Here is a 14,967-nt window from a genome sequence, read left to right as displayed (position 1 = left end):
GGACTCAGAGTCTCAATCCCTATTTTACAGATAAGATAACTGAGGCACAGAGAAGTGAAGTGACTTGCCCACAGCCACACAGCAGACAAATGGAGGAGCAGGGATTCGAACACAGGACCTTCTGACTCCCAGGCCCGTGCTCTAGCCATTACATCATGCAAAGACTGAGTGGGGAGGGAGCTCACCAAGATCAGTAGTCGGCCGATGGCATTTATTTTTTTACTTTTTTATGGTATTTGTTAAGGGCTTACTCTGTGCCAGGCACTGTACTAAACTCTGAGATAGATACAAGCCCATCAGGTTGGACACAGTCCACGTCCCACGAGGGGCTCACCGTCAGTCCCCATTTAACAGATGCGGTAACTGAGGCACATAGAAGTGAAGTGACTTGCGCAAGGTCACACCGCAGAGACGTGGTAAAGCAGGGATTAGAACTCAGGTCCTTCTGACCTCCAGGCCCATGCTCTATCCGCTAGGTCATGTTATTTCGCATTTATTAAGCGCTTACTGTGTGCAGAGTACTGTATTAAGCACTTGGGAGAGTACAGCGCAGGAGAATGGGTAGGAATGATCTCTGCGTTCAAGGAGCTTTAGATCTACGGGAAAAAACAAACAAAGGAAGGCAGGTTTATTGGCCCAAGAGGTGGGCCAAGCACATGAAATTTGTGGCCACGGGAAAAGTTGAAGAGTCAAGAAGTCGATCAGTGATATTTATTGAGCGCTTACTATGCTCGGAGCACTGTACTAAGCGCTTGGGAGAGTACAATAAAATAGAGTTGGAGCGGCAGCATGCAGCCTGCCTAGAGTCAGATACTTCTTGGGGGTCTTGCCTGCAAGGATTGTGGGATTCCCTCAAAACAGGCAAGTGCAGAGGAGGGTCTTCAAAGAGCTTGCGAAGGAACGGATGGGTTCAAATGCACGAAACTGTTGTGGAGAAGTTGGAGAGTCAGGAACAAAAGGGAACAAAGGTTTCCTTGGTTTGAAATGCGGGTGTGGCTTCCAGGCTTGTTTTCAAGGCAAAATACCCAGGAGAAACGCTGGTACCAGGGGGGCCTAATCTCCAGACCAGATGATCCATTAAAGACATTATTTACCTTTAAAACACACCTGCCAACCAGAGAAAGCTTGGCGAGAGGGAGGGACCGGGCTTCTTTCCCATTAGTCAACATCATGATCATTCCTTGCGGTGATGTGTGCACTCTTCCTAGTGACAGGTCTCAGAATCCCCTGTGTGTACCACCCGCCCCAGGCCCCCCACCCCTGCTTGGAGTGCTGGAAAACCTATGAATTATTCACAAGTTTGCACTGAATGTTCAGCCAGCTGGCCCCTCTTGCTCCCTCTTAAAGGAGAAGCGGTTAGCAGGGCCGGATGGGGAAAGGCTTGCCGCCTGATTTCTGTTCGATGGGGCCGACGTTCTCCTGCACCTTTTGAGAACCTCCCTCCACCCCCCTTCCACCCCGGCCAGCCACACTGCCTTCCAGCCCCAGTCGGCTGGAGAGGAGGGATGGCGGGTCTAGTGGGTGGCCGGTACAGGGGGTGCCCCGGGTTCTGAGGACTGAGATTTCCTTGTATCCACCCCAGTGCTCAGTACAGTGCCGGTTCTTCCCCTTGACTCTATTTATTGCCATTGTTCTCGTCTGTCCGTCTCCCCCGATTAGACCGTAAGCCCGTCAAACGGCAGGGACTCTATCTGTTACCGACTTGTTCATTCCAAGCGCTTAGTACAGTGCTCTGCACATAGTAAGCGCTCAATAAATACTATTGAATGAATGAATGAATGAACATAGTAAGAGCTTAACAAATAACATAATTATTATTATTATTATGTAGGTGAGGTGGAGTTTACTTCAGCCCTTATCCAGGCTCTGGGGGAAGAAGGCTCGTTGACCTTACCTCCTTCCCTCCCCCACCCATCTCCTCTTCCCTGCACTACTTCAGTCTCATTGTCTCATTCGTATATTCATCCTTCAATAAGGATTTCCACGTTAGCCCTTGGCAGTGTGGGAAATCTTGGGCTGGGATTCTTTGCCAAGAACCCACTGTGAAGTGGACACTCTGAGGAGTAGCTTTCTACGCCGGAGTTGAACTGGAGAGGGCTGGGGAGGGCTGAGGGGACGGGGAGGAGGGCACCCACTGCTCAGGGCTCTCACCCCGCATCTGACCGGATGAAGAAAGCAAGGACTTTGACCTGGCAAGGAAGGCCATTTCCACAGCAGGGCATAAAATCCATTCAATCCATCAAGCCACAGTGCGTCCCGAGGGGAGCAAGGCCAGCTGAGAGCCTTTGATGGCCTCGAGCTTATTTGCCATTTCTCAGGAGAGGCAGTGGGCAAGCAGGCCAACGGGCTCCTCCCTCATCCCTGGATTGCTTGGATTGGTCAGTCAATCCATTGTATTTATTGAGGGCTTTACTCTGAAAGCACAACAGAATTAGCAGACACATTCCCTACCCACAAAGAGCTTACGCAGTCTAGAAGGGGACTTCAAATTATATATTATCAACTATTTATTTGTATTAAAGTCTGCTTCCCCCTTTAGCCTGGAAGCTCATCATGGGCAGGGAATGTGTTTGCCAACTGTAATGCATTGTACTGTCCCAAGTGCTTAGTACAGTACTCTGCACATAAGGGCTCAATAAATAATAATAATAATGATTATTATTATTAGGGTATTTGTTAAGCGCTTACTAGGTGCCAAGTATTGTTCTAAGCGCTGGGATAATAATGATGGTATTTGCTAAGAGCTTACTATGTGCCAGGCACTGTACTAAGCGCTGGGGTGGATACAAGCAAATTGGGTTAGACACAGTCCCCGTCTCATGTGGGGCTCACAGTCTTATTCCCCATTTTACAGAGGAGATAACTGCGGCCCAGAGTAGAGAAGTGACTTGCCCAAGGTCACTCAGACAAGTGGCAGAGCCGGGATTAGAACCCACGTCCTCTGACTCTCATACGTTTGAATGAATGAATGAATAGTAAGCGCTCAATACGTACAACTGACTGATCGTTTGATTGGTCCCACTAGTCACCAAACACTTTTCAGGGCCAGAGAAACAGCGGCCGGGCCTAAGTGGGAAAGGCCACCGGGGAACCGACAGGGATGGGCAGAAACGGGACGAAGCGGGCGGGCTTCGTACAATCTTCCTTAGCGTGACGTTACCTCACAGTGATCGACATCAAGCTGGACAAGCCACAGGAACCGCCAGCCAGCGAAGGCGGATGCTCCTGCTAATCCAGACCCCCGCATCGGTCAGCTTCATTCGACACCACACGCTTGTTGTGTTGCTTTCTATCGGTTAGCTTCCTAAAAAAAAAAAACCAACACTGATTCAGTTCTCAAGATGGGAGGATTTTTTTGTTTTCTCTCTGTCTCTGGGGGTGGGGTGTGGCGGGGGGAGGGGGGCGTGGGAGGTGGTGATCATGACACTCTTAATAGCTGTTACTTAAACTTAACTATTTTTTGGTTTGGTTGTAATATATTGTACTTTATTAAGATTGCCAAAAATTGTGAAAAATTGAAAAAAAAAATTTAAATCATGTGTATACAACTTTTTGCCAGATGAAAATGTAGTCATTTTTATTTGAAAGAGGGTGGGCTTTTTGTTTTTGTATATTTGTAAACTTACAGAGAAGACCCACTCCGCCTCCCTCTCTCCCTCCCCATCCTAACTCCCACCAAAAGCAGAAACAAAAATACCCACGCAGCAAGACTGCTCCAGGACCCACTCCCCCTCTCCCATTCCCCAACAGTTAACCCGAACACCCGCTGTATGGTAACCAACATACCTGAGGCTGAGACAATTGAGCGGAGGACTCCAAAGGAGCCTCTTCTTCCACGCTCTCACTACTTCCCTGGCCACCTGTCTGGTTAGATCCATGGGCCAATGCGCCCAGCCACCCGACCTGAAAGAAATCAGCGAGCAGAGCTAAGGGCGATCAAATGAATGGCTTCCCCTTTCCATTTCTGTGAATCCTGGGTGGTTAGCAGCAGGCCAACGCTTGCAGAGTTCTCTCAGCCTGAGGACACGGAGCGGAGGGGGAGGAAGAAGTGGGTGTTGGGACGACAGGAAATGCTCCGCTAGACCTGGGGCCAGACGGACTCGGGAAACTGGGCTGTTGATTCAGGTATAGAGAGGGATCCAGAGAGATGCTGATGGAGAGCAGCCTACATTTTTGTGAACTGTACCCCAAAGTGCTGAATCCAAGCTCACCACCATGTATTCTACAGTATTATACCATCCCGGGGAGGGCAGTGGGAAAGGAAGGGGAGAAGGGACACTTGCAGATCTATTACTAGAGGAATAATTGCTTTTAGATTTTTAGTTGCTAATGTGGTTGAGTATGGTTCCGGAAAACATGATTTCTTGATGCTTTTTCATTCCACCGGTGAAGTATAAATATACCCGATAGACCACACGCTACCGTCTAGATGGAGAATACACTGTTTGTCGCTTTACTGTGGAGCTGCAGGGTCTTGGGAAGACCCCGGCTAGCTGGGCCTGCCATTTTGGATTCACACCTGAGGGTGGCTGAAATCCCAACCGCCCCTTGATGTCACGCAAAACGCCATATGGGACAAAGGGCGGCTTAGCCCTTGAACCACCCAGACAGAGAGGAACGAGCCAGGGTCTAAAATGGATCGGGTCGGGGCGAGGATGACTCTGACCTAAATTAGAAATCAGTCCCTCCCCTCCTCCTTCCCCACCCAGCCACCACCCTCCTTCGATTCTGGCCCTGGCTTCCGGGCTCCCGGAACTGGCAGTCATCGAACGCATTGTCGCTAGGACTTTGGAAAGTCAGAGAAGATTCCTGCCGGAATGACTCTGGGTGGTCTGATGGATATTTTTGGAACCTCTCCGGAAGGTCCTTATCCATGTGGGGGTGTGAATAGAAGTGTATCCAGAGAGAATTGGGAACCACTCATAAACCAATCCAAAATGGCAGCCTGCCACGAGTAAGAACTTGCGGAAGACGCAAAACTCTTAAACATTTGTTCTGTGGGTCTGCCGCGTGTTTCTGCTGACGGTACTGCACAAGGCAGTTGATCTTTAAGGTGGAATTTTATCTTCAGGAGGGAAACACAGGAAACCGAAATCCTGGTGAAGCTCCCCTCTACAAAGGGGCGTGATCAATGTGCTAATCAAAATCAGATATCACATGTTTAATTTTTATATATGTGTGTACATATTTATATATAGCTAGATTTGTGTAGTCACACCAAACCACCCCCCCCACACACACACACAGTCGATTTTTGTTTCTCCTATTGTTGTCACATGGGAACCTCCTTCGGTTTGACAGCACTGGAAAATGAAAAATGCTACAATGTGCTAGAATAAGAAATACTTAATATTGTCCAATAACTTGTGAGTTGTCTTGTCACCAGTAAAATTATGCATAGATATGTGGTTCAACTAGAGGGGAAAAATAGCACAGGGGAATATCTCCATGTTCTATATATAATATATATATATGTGTACATATATATAAGTGTGTATATGTGTGTGTGCGCGCACTTGGGCTTGTGTCCACACACACAGGCCAACGCGCACTTACCCATGCACACAAAGACCAGTGGTGCTTGTCGGAAGATTGCTTTGTTACCTCACAACAATCTAAACGGATTCACATCACCTGGTTGCAGTGTCTGGTCTTTTTTGCGGTGAAGTCCTTGTGGCCTTCATGGCTGACACATTTGCAGTGAAAGCCACTGTGTGTTCATTGAAGGAATGGATGAATTTTGGGGGTGGGGTATCACAGAATTAGTTTTTCTCTTGTGACTTTCCTATACAAAAACAAAAGAGGGGGGGAACCACTGTCATCTCACATGCACACGCCATTCTGGGGCACCTGCTTCTGTCCGCAACCATAGAAGACAATGTCCAGTCGAAGGTTTAGCTTGTCTCATCGTTAAATGCCACGGGCCGGGTACACCCAAATATGTAACATCATTTCCCTCCATCCCCCTCCCAGCCCCAACAAGGATGTTCCCGCAAATCCTCTCCTGTCTTTCCTCCTTTCCTCCCATCTCAGAATCACTCTCTTCTTCCTTTACATCTGCCTAGGGACTGTTAGAGCACTCAATGCACCCTCACGTAAGTGCATTTCTCCTCTCTCCCATCCTCACTGGAAGGGCTTCTAGTCTTTTGCTTGCAGAATCAGAGAGGAACCTTCAATTAGATCACCCTGTGTTGGACTCTACCTCAGTGACCTCTCAACCAACTTGGCTCTCTAGAGTAATCTGACCCAAGAAACGTCTTCTTTCCCACTTAGGCAGAACAATGGAAGTTTTCCTTAGAAGGAGGAAAAGCCCTAGCTAGCCCCAGGCTGTGCGAACTCCAGTTGTTGATCCAAACTAGGCAGACACCTCCGGAAGGGCAGAGTGGATTTGGTTCGTTGGCCTTGTTTTAGTTGGTAACTTTTCCCTCTCCCGAGGGCCAAAGCTTAAGACAGAGAAAAGAGAGATTTTCCTTGGGTGTCTAAGGCCATTTGGCTTCAGCTTCTTTCCAAAGAAAGCATGTGGTCGCCAAGGTCCAGCCCTGAGCCGTAGAAATTGGAGCACGGTCGTTGGGCGGGAGGGAGGGGAGAAGATGCTCACCCAAGCCTTTAGTTCAGCGCTCTGTGCATAGTAAACACTCTAGAAAGACCACTGCTCTCGACTCAGGAGGGATGAGACCCTTTCGGAAGATGGAAGCGAGCCCTGCCAGACCCACCCAAGTCTTCAGATGCTTCAATAACCCATCGAGGGTCTCACTTTGAGAAGGTGAAATGGATCGTCAAATGACCGGAAGTGCTGAGGCGTATTCCAGGAGTAGAGGACTGGCCACCTCGGGAAATCCCAGCCGAGTTGCGTAATTTCTAAACCGAGACCTTTCCTCCCCCGAGTGGCAAGGAGTCCCACCCTCTCTGTTCCCTTTCTCACTCCACAGGGTTGCTTTAAGTTTCAGGGATTGGCAATGAGCAGACTCAGGATGTGGGAGCCAAGCCTGAAGAGCCCGGAGGTTTCGACATCAGCGAAGAAGACCTCGGAAGCCCCACTCCCTGCTGATCCAAATCCTCGTTTCGGGCCGAACCTTGGCCAACAGAGAGAGAAGGAGAAGGCTTCTTCCCCACGTGAAGTGCTGGAGAGGCTGCCATCTTGGAGCGGTGGCAACAACAGGAGGACATCCAGTGAGGGAAGAAAAGCCATCAGAAAATATTTTCTGAGGTCAGAAGAGACCGCTAGGTGAGTCCAGCTGAGAGGGGACACTCAAAGAGATGGCCAGAATGCAGAGCATCCAATAAGAAAGCCCTGGAATTCTCTAACGTTTTCCCTGAAAGATCTCAAAATGCTTTTCTATGAGTTTTCTTCCTGATCCTGACCACTTCCAGGTGAGTTGGTAAGGGTCTTAAGGGGTCTGTCCACCACTCAGATGGGGAAACTCAAGCCCGGAAGGCAGAGGTGCCTTGGCCAAGGCCGACTGGGACTAGAACCCGGGTTTCTTGGCCCTCACCCACTATTCGTTCAATAGTATTTATTGAGCGCCTTCTATGTGCAGAGCACTGTACTAAGCGCTTGAACTGTACAATTCGGCAACAGATAGAGACAATCCCTGCCCAATGACGGGGTAACAGTCTGTAGAACACCTCTAAAATAGAGTGTCTTCACCTTCTGAGAAAAGCCCTTGAGGTGCTGGGGCTAGACGGAGGGATCTAGATCGAACGGTCTCCACTTCCCATCCAGTTTCAGAAAGAGAGGTAGACTGTGCTCCAGGGGTACCGAGGGATTCTGGTCACCCGCTCTCCTGCAGGGCACGAAATTGGCACCTGCCTCATTGAGGGGGCCGGTGGAAATCCGAGTCGTTGGGCAGTCCGACAGAATCAATCACGGGGGGACCCAGGAATTCTAATTAGACTGGGAAGAAGAAACCCTAGACACCCCCCACCAGGGTCAGGACCCTCACAGGAAATGTGTTTTTACAAATTCCATAAACCTAGAGTTTTAGGGCAAAAACTACACTAAGTCCCTACCCAAGCTGGGTATAAACTTACCCTGACTGGGCAGAGCTAGGCTGGTGAGGTGGACAAGTCACCTTGAAGGGTTCTTTCAGGGCATGGAAGGTCAGGCCCCATTGCCAAGTGGGAGATTAAGGTATCTCCTGCTCTCCTCTTCCTTCACTCTTTCCCTTCCTTTGCCCTCCTCCCCACCACCCCTGCTTATCACATCACCTTCTCTGTAACTTGGCTGGCTGGCGGAAGCTCTGTCGGTGGCGTTCCCGTCTCCTACCGGCTCAGGCGGTACGAGCGGCCATATTGACTTTCCATAAAACTGTGTAAAAAAAAAAAAGACTTAGCATGTTGGTCAAACGAACAATAAACTGTCTTAAATTCTCAACGTACCGGCTCTTGTCTGATATTTCCTGGTGACCTTTCTCACACAGGAAGGTGCTGTCGGGGCTCAGCGTGAAAACCTTCTCTGGTAGCCGTTCTGTGCCTCAGTGGAATCTCCACCAGGTGGTGGGAAGGGAATGGGAGGAGAGAATCAATCAATCATATTTATTGAGTGCTTACTATGTGCAGAGCACTGTACTAAGTGCTTGGAAGAGTACAACAGAATTAGCAGATTAAAATGATAAAATCTGTGTGGCTTATACTAGAGGTTGAATCTACTGGAATAATAATAATAATAATGGTATTTATTAAGCACTTACTATGTGGAAGGACTGTTCTAAGAGCTGCAGTAGATTCAAGGTAATCAGGTTGGACACAGTCCCTGACACACTTGGGGTTCATAGTCTTAATCCTCATTTTACAGATGAGGTAACTGAGGCACAGAGAATGATGATGATGATGGCATTTGTTAAGCACTTGCTATGAGCTGAGCACTGTTCTAAGCGCTGGAGCACTGTTCTAAGTGCTGGAAGTGAAATGACTTGTCCAAGGTTATCTAGACCAGTGGTGGAGCCGGGATTAGAACCTACATCCTCTGACTCCCAAACCTGTGTTCTTGCCACTAGGCCACCCTGCTTTGGGGAATATCTGTGGATTTTGACTTTCCATGTATTCCCTGATCCCAAATTGCCAAGTTCCTTCCACTCCTCAAGCCCCAGAGGGTGCCTCGCAGGTGGGAGCTGAAGAGGCAGAGCATTAACTTGGCAGACTCCCAGATCTGGAAGTGTCTACACTCTGGAAAATACCCTCAGGGCACCCTACTTTATCCTTCTTCCTCAGAAGTTCCATTTCAGGCCTCGGTGGGCCAAAAATGGGTGCCTTGGCCACCCAGTAAGACAGAGGAGACCTGTGCCTTCTTGGGAGAGAAGCCACTTGCAGTATGACCTTGGGTAAGTCGCTTCACTTCTCTGAACCTCAGTTACCTCATCTGTAAACTCAGAATTAGACTGTGAGCCCCACGCGGAACACTGATTGTGTCCAACCTTGTATCTACCCCAGCGCTTAGAACAGTGCCTGGCACTTAACAAATACCACAAAAAGAAAGAAGACAAAAAGAAGAGCTGACCGAGGTGGTTGGTTCTAGAGGCAGTGGCGTATGGCCTGAGGAAATATACTTGTCAGGTTTTTTTGTTGTTTCACCTGCTTTTGTATCCATGGCCAAGCTTCGCCCCTGTTCTCAGGTTGGAAGCCTGTGAGTGTGTATATGTGTATGTATGGTGTATTTGATAATAATAATGTTGGTATTTGTTAAGCGCTTACTATGTGCAGAGAACTGTTCTAAGCGCTGGGGTAGATACAGGGTCATCAGGTTGTCCCACGTGAGGCTCACAGTTAATCCCCATTTTACAGATGAGGTAACCGAGGCACAGAGAAGTTAAGTGACTTGCCCACAGTCACACAGCTGACAAGTGGCAGAGCCGGGAGTCGAACCCACGACCTCTGACTCCGAAGCCCAGGCTCTTTCCACTGAGCCACGCTGCGATAAGTGCTTACTATGTTCCTGGCATTGTACCGAGCGCTGGCGGTAGAATCAAGATCATCAGGATGGACACAGCCCCTATCCCACGTGGGGTTCACAGTCTCAACCCCACTTTTACAGTTGAGGTAACTGAAGCACAGAGAAGTAAAACGACTTCCGAAAGGTCACACAGCAGAAAAGTGGTGAAAATGGGATTAGAACCCTGACTCTTCTGACTCCCAGGCCCATGCTCTATCCACTAGGCCAGGCTGCTTCTCTTGAGAAACAGCATGGCTCAGTGGAAAGAGGCCGGGCTTGGGAGTCAGAGGTCATGGGTTCGAATCCCCGCTCTGCGGCTTGCCAGCTGTGTGACTGTGGGCAAGTCACTTCACTTCTCTGGGCCTCAGTTACCTCCTCTGTAAAATGGGGATTAAGACTGTGAGCCCCACGTGGGACAACCTGATCACCTTGTATCCCCCCAGCGCTTAGAACGGTGCTTTGCACATAGTAAGCGCTTAACAAATATCACCATTATTATTATTTGAGGGCCAAGGACCTGGTCTAAGTCTCGACCGTGTACTTCTTCCCAGCGCTTAATACAGTGTTTGGCTCAGAATAGACACTTCTGAGTAAGACTTCTACAGTACTGCTAGGGTTCCCCATCTCCTCCAGCTTGCCACCTATTGAAAAATATACAGACTTGAGTATACACTCTGATGCACAAGTATATACATGAGTATATCCTCTGATGTTCACGACCTCACCGATGCAGAGAGGGAGACAGGAATGCTATGCACCACACTGTCTCTTTAAGATTCAGGGGGGGAAATATTTCCAAGAAGATTAGAGTGATAAATGATGTCCACGGATGCAAGTGTCCGGGGACACAACACAACGAGGTTCCTTTTTCACTGATTAATAATAATACTAATTCTGGTATTTGTTAAGCGCTATGTGCCAAGCACTGATCTAAGCGCTGGGGTAGATACAAGGTAAGCAGGTTGTCCCACATGGGGCTCGCAGTATTCATCTCCATTTTACAGATGAGGGAACCGAGGCCCAGAGAAGCTGAAGCAGCGTAGCTCAGTGGAAAGAGCCTGCGCTTCGGAGTCAGAGGTCATGGGTTCGACTCCCAGCTCTGTCACTTGTCAGCTGTGTGACTGTGGGCAATCGCCAAGATCCGCCCTTTCCTCTCCACCCAAACGGCTACCTTACTGCTACGGGCTCTCGTTATATCCAATGGCTCCTACTCCATTCTGATCCTCCTTGACCTCTCTGCTGCCTTGGACACCGTCGACCATCCCCTCCTCCTCCATACCTCATCTCACCTTGGCTTCACGGACTCCGTCCTCTCCCGGTTCCCCTCTCACCTCTCTGGCCGGTCCTTCTCGGTCTCCTTCGCTGGAGCCTCCTCCCCCTCCCATCCTTTAACTGTTGGAGTTCCTCAAGGGTCAGTTCTTGGCCCTCTTCTGTTCTCCATTTACACTCACTCCCTCGGTGAACTCATTCGCTCTCACGGCTTCGACTACCATCTCTACGCAGATGACATGCAGATCTACATCTCCGCCACGTCCTCTCCCCCTCCCTTCGGGCTCGCATCTCCTCCCGCCTCCGGGACGTCGCCACCTGGATGTCGGCCCGCCACCTAAAACTCGACATGAGCAAGACTGAGCTCCTCATCTTCCCTCCCAAACCCGGTCCTCTCCCAGACTTCTTTATCACCGTGGATGGCACGACCATCCTTCCCGTCTCTCGGGCCCGCGATCTCGGTGTCATCCTTGACTCGTCTCTCTCGTTCACCCCACGCATCCTATCCGTCCGTTACCAAGACCCGCCGGTTTCACCTCTACAATATCGCCAAGATCCGCCCTCTCCTCTCCACCCAAACGGCTACCTTACTGCTACAGGCTCTCATTATGTCCCGGCTAGACTACTGTGTCGGCCTTCTCTCTGACCTCCCTTCCTCCTCTCTCGCCCCGCTCCGGTCTATTCTTCACTCCGCCGCCCGGCTCATCTTCCCGCAGAAACGCTCTGGGCATGTCACTCCCCTTCTTAAACAACTCCAGTGGTTGCCTATCGACCTCCGCTCCAAACAAAAACTCCTCACTCTAGGCTTCGAGGCTCTCCATCACCTCGCCCCTTCCTACTTCTCCTCCCTTCTCTCTTTCTACCACCCACCCCGCACGCTCCGCTCCTCCGCCGCCCACCTCTTCACCGTCCCTCGGTCTCGCCCATCCCGCCGTCGACCCCCGGGCCACGTCCTCCCACGGTCCCGGAACGCCCTCCCTCCTCACCTCCGCCAAACTGATTCTCTTTCCCTCTTCAAAACCCTACTTAAAACTCACCTCCTCCAAGAGGCCTTCCCAGACTGAGCTCCTCTTCTCCCTCTACTCCCTCTGCCATCCCCCCTTTACCTCTCCGCAGCTAAAGCCTCATTTTCCCCTTTTCCCTCTGCTCCTCCACCTCTCCCTTCCCATCCCCGCAGCACCGTACCCGTCCGCTCAACTGTATATATTTTCGTCACCCTATTTATTTTGTTAATGAATTGTACATCGCCTCGATTCTATTTAGTTGCCATCGGTTTTTACGAGATGTTCTTCCCCTCGACTCTGTTTATTGCCATCGTTCTCATCTGTCCGTCTCCCCCGATTAGACCGTAAGCCCGTCAAACGGCAGGGACTGTCTCTATCTGTTGCTGACTTGTTCATCCCAAGCGCTTAGTATAGTGCTCTGCACATAGTAAGCGCTCAATAAATACTATTGAATGAATTGAATGAATGAATGAATATCCCGGCTAGACTACTGTGTCAGCCTTCTCTTTGATCTCCCTTCCTCCTCTCTTGCCCCACTCCAGGCTATTCTTCACTCCGCCGCCTGGCTCATCTTCCCGCAGAAACGTTCTGGGCCTGTCACTCCCCTTCTTAAACACCTCCCGTGGTTGCCTATCGACCTCCGCTCCAAACAAAAACTCCTCACTCTAGGCTTCGAGGCTCTACGTCACCTCGCCCCCTCCTACCTCTCCTCCCTTCTCTCTTTCTACCACCCACCCCGCACGCTCCTCTCCTCCGCCGTCAAACGGCAGGGACCGTCTCTATCTGTTGCCGACTCGTTCATTCCAAGCGCTTAGTACAGTGCTCTGCACATAGAAAGCGCTCAATAAATACTATTGAATGAATGAATGAACTTAACTTCTCTGTGCATCAGTTACCTCATCTGTAAAATGGGGATTAACTGTGAGCCACACAGACAACCTGATTCCCCTGTATCTACCCCAGCGCTTAGAACAATGCTCTGCACATAGTAAGCGCTTAACAAATACCAACATTATTATTAAGTGACCTGCCCCAAATCACACAGCTGAAAAGCGGAGGAGTAGGGATTAGAACCCACGACCTCTGACTCCCAAGCCCGTGCTCTTGCCGCTAAGCCACACGTGCTGCTTCTCTATCCCCTAAGAAAAACCAGAGATAATCAAACACCACAAACTTGCGAAGTAAAGTGAAATTCATTGGTGAGACGGTGAGAACTGCAGGTGGAATGCTAATGATGTGAGAACAAAAAGAAAAAGGATTGGAATCTGCGAACGAAGAGACCACTGTTAGAGAAAACTCCACGCTGAACTTCAAAGCCATCTTATGCCTCTGCAAAAAGAGGAACAGGGAAAGAAAACCTAAGGTTCTTTCACAAAAAGCAACTCAGAACTCTGTGGATTCCAAAAATAAAGAGAAGTTCCGTACTGATAATAAATGATGGTGGAGGTTAGGGGAGGGAGATGTAGAGGGAGAGAAAAGAAGGAAGGAAAAGGAAAGTAATACGGTCTAATGAATTGAGCACAATCAATCATTCAGTGGTGTTACTATGTGCAGAGCACTGTACTAAACACTTGGGAGAACGCAACACAGCAGAATTAGCAGAGGCCTCGAGAGTCAGAAGGATCAAGGTTATAATTCTGACTTTACCACTTGTCTGCCATGTGACCTCGGTCAGCTCACTTCACTTCGAGAAGCAGCGTGGCTTAGCGGAAAGAGCCTGGGCTTGGGAATCAGAAGTCGTGGGTTCTAATCCCGGCTCCTCCACTTGTCAGCTGTGTGACTTTGGGCAAGTCACTTAATAATAATAATAATAATGTTGGTATTTGTAAAGTGCTTACTCTGTGCAGAGGTAACAGATGAGGTAACTGAGGCACAGAGAAGTTAAGTGACGCGCCCACAGTCACACAGCTGACAAGTGGCAGAGCCGGGATTCAAACCCATGACCTCTGACTCCCAACCCCGGGCTCTTTCCACTGAGCCATGCTGCTTCTCTGTGCCTCAGTTACCTCAGCTGTAAAATGGGGATTAAGACTGTGAGCCCCATGAGAGATAACCTAATTACCTTGTATCTACCCCAGCGCTTAGAACAGGGCTTGACACATAGTAAGCGCTTAGCAAATACCAGCATTATTCTTACTTCTCTGGCCCTTAGTTATCTCATTTGTGAAATGGGGATGAAGACTATGAGCCCCCTGAGGGACAGGGTCTGTGTCCAACCTGATTGACTTGTGTCTACGCCAGCGATTAGTGCAGGGTCTGGCATACAGTAAGTGCTTAACGAATGCCATTAAAAAAAGAGGAAGGGGAGGAGGAGGAAGAGAGGGAGAGAAGGGAAGAGAGAGAGATGTCCTGAATTCAGCATGAGAGAAAGGAATTTTTTAATGGTTGCTGAAGGCTTATTAGGTGCCAGGGACTGCAGTGACTGCTTTGATAGGTACAAGCTAACAGGGCTGGAAACAGCCCCTGTCTCACTTGGGCTATTCAAGTCACATATTCAATCCATATAATTAATCTGCGATTCAATCCCACATATTCAGTCCAACACTAAATCCTGTCAGTGCAACTTTCACAACATCACTAAAATCCACCCTTTCTTCTCCATCCAAATCGCTACCATGTTAATCGAATCACTTATCCTATTAGAGAAGCAGCGTGGCTCAGTGGAACGAGCCCGGGCTTGGGAGTCAGAGGTCATGGGTTCGAATCTCAGCTCTGCCACTTGTCAGCTGGGTGACTGTGGGCAAGTCACTTAACTTCTCTGTGCTT

The 14,967-nt window shown here is 49.4% G+C and overlaps 1 protein-coding gene across 1 annotated transcript in view; it reads left to right on the top strand.

Annotated features, from left to right (window-relative positions):
- The window catches only part of RAB6B (RAB6B, member RAS oncogene family), a 159,828-nt gene extending 151,454 nt beyond the window's left edge, over positions 1–8,374 (top strand). The window contains exon 8 of the mRNA XM_029068914.2: positions 3,168–8,374. Within this exon, the coding sequence (XP_028924747.1) occupies positions 3,168–3,232 (65 nt within the window). The 3' untranslated portion in view covers positions 3,233–8,374. The remainder of the gene's footprint in view (positions 1–3,167) is intronic.
- Positions 8,375–14,967: the final 6,593 nt, after the last annotated feature.

This window comes from Ornithorhynchus anatinus, chromosome 1 (assembly GCF_004115215.2).
Source record: "Ornithorhynchus anatinus isolate Pmale09 chromosome 1, mOrnAna1.pri.v4, whole genome shotgun sequence".
Taxonomy (NCBI): domain Eukaryota; kingdom Metazoa; phylum Chordata; class Mammalia; order Monotremata; family Ornithorhynchidae; genus Ornithorhynchus; species Ornithorhynchus anatinus.
The sequence above is the reverse complement of the archived record's forward strand: the minus strand, read 5'-3'. Positions and strand labels throughout refer to the sequence as shown.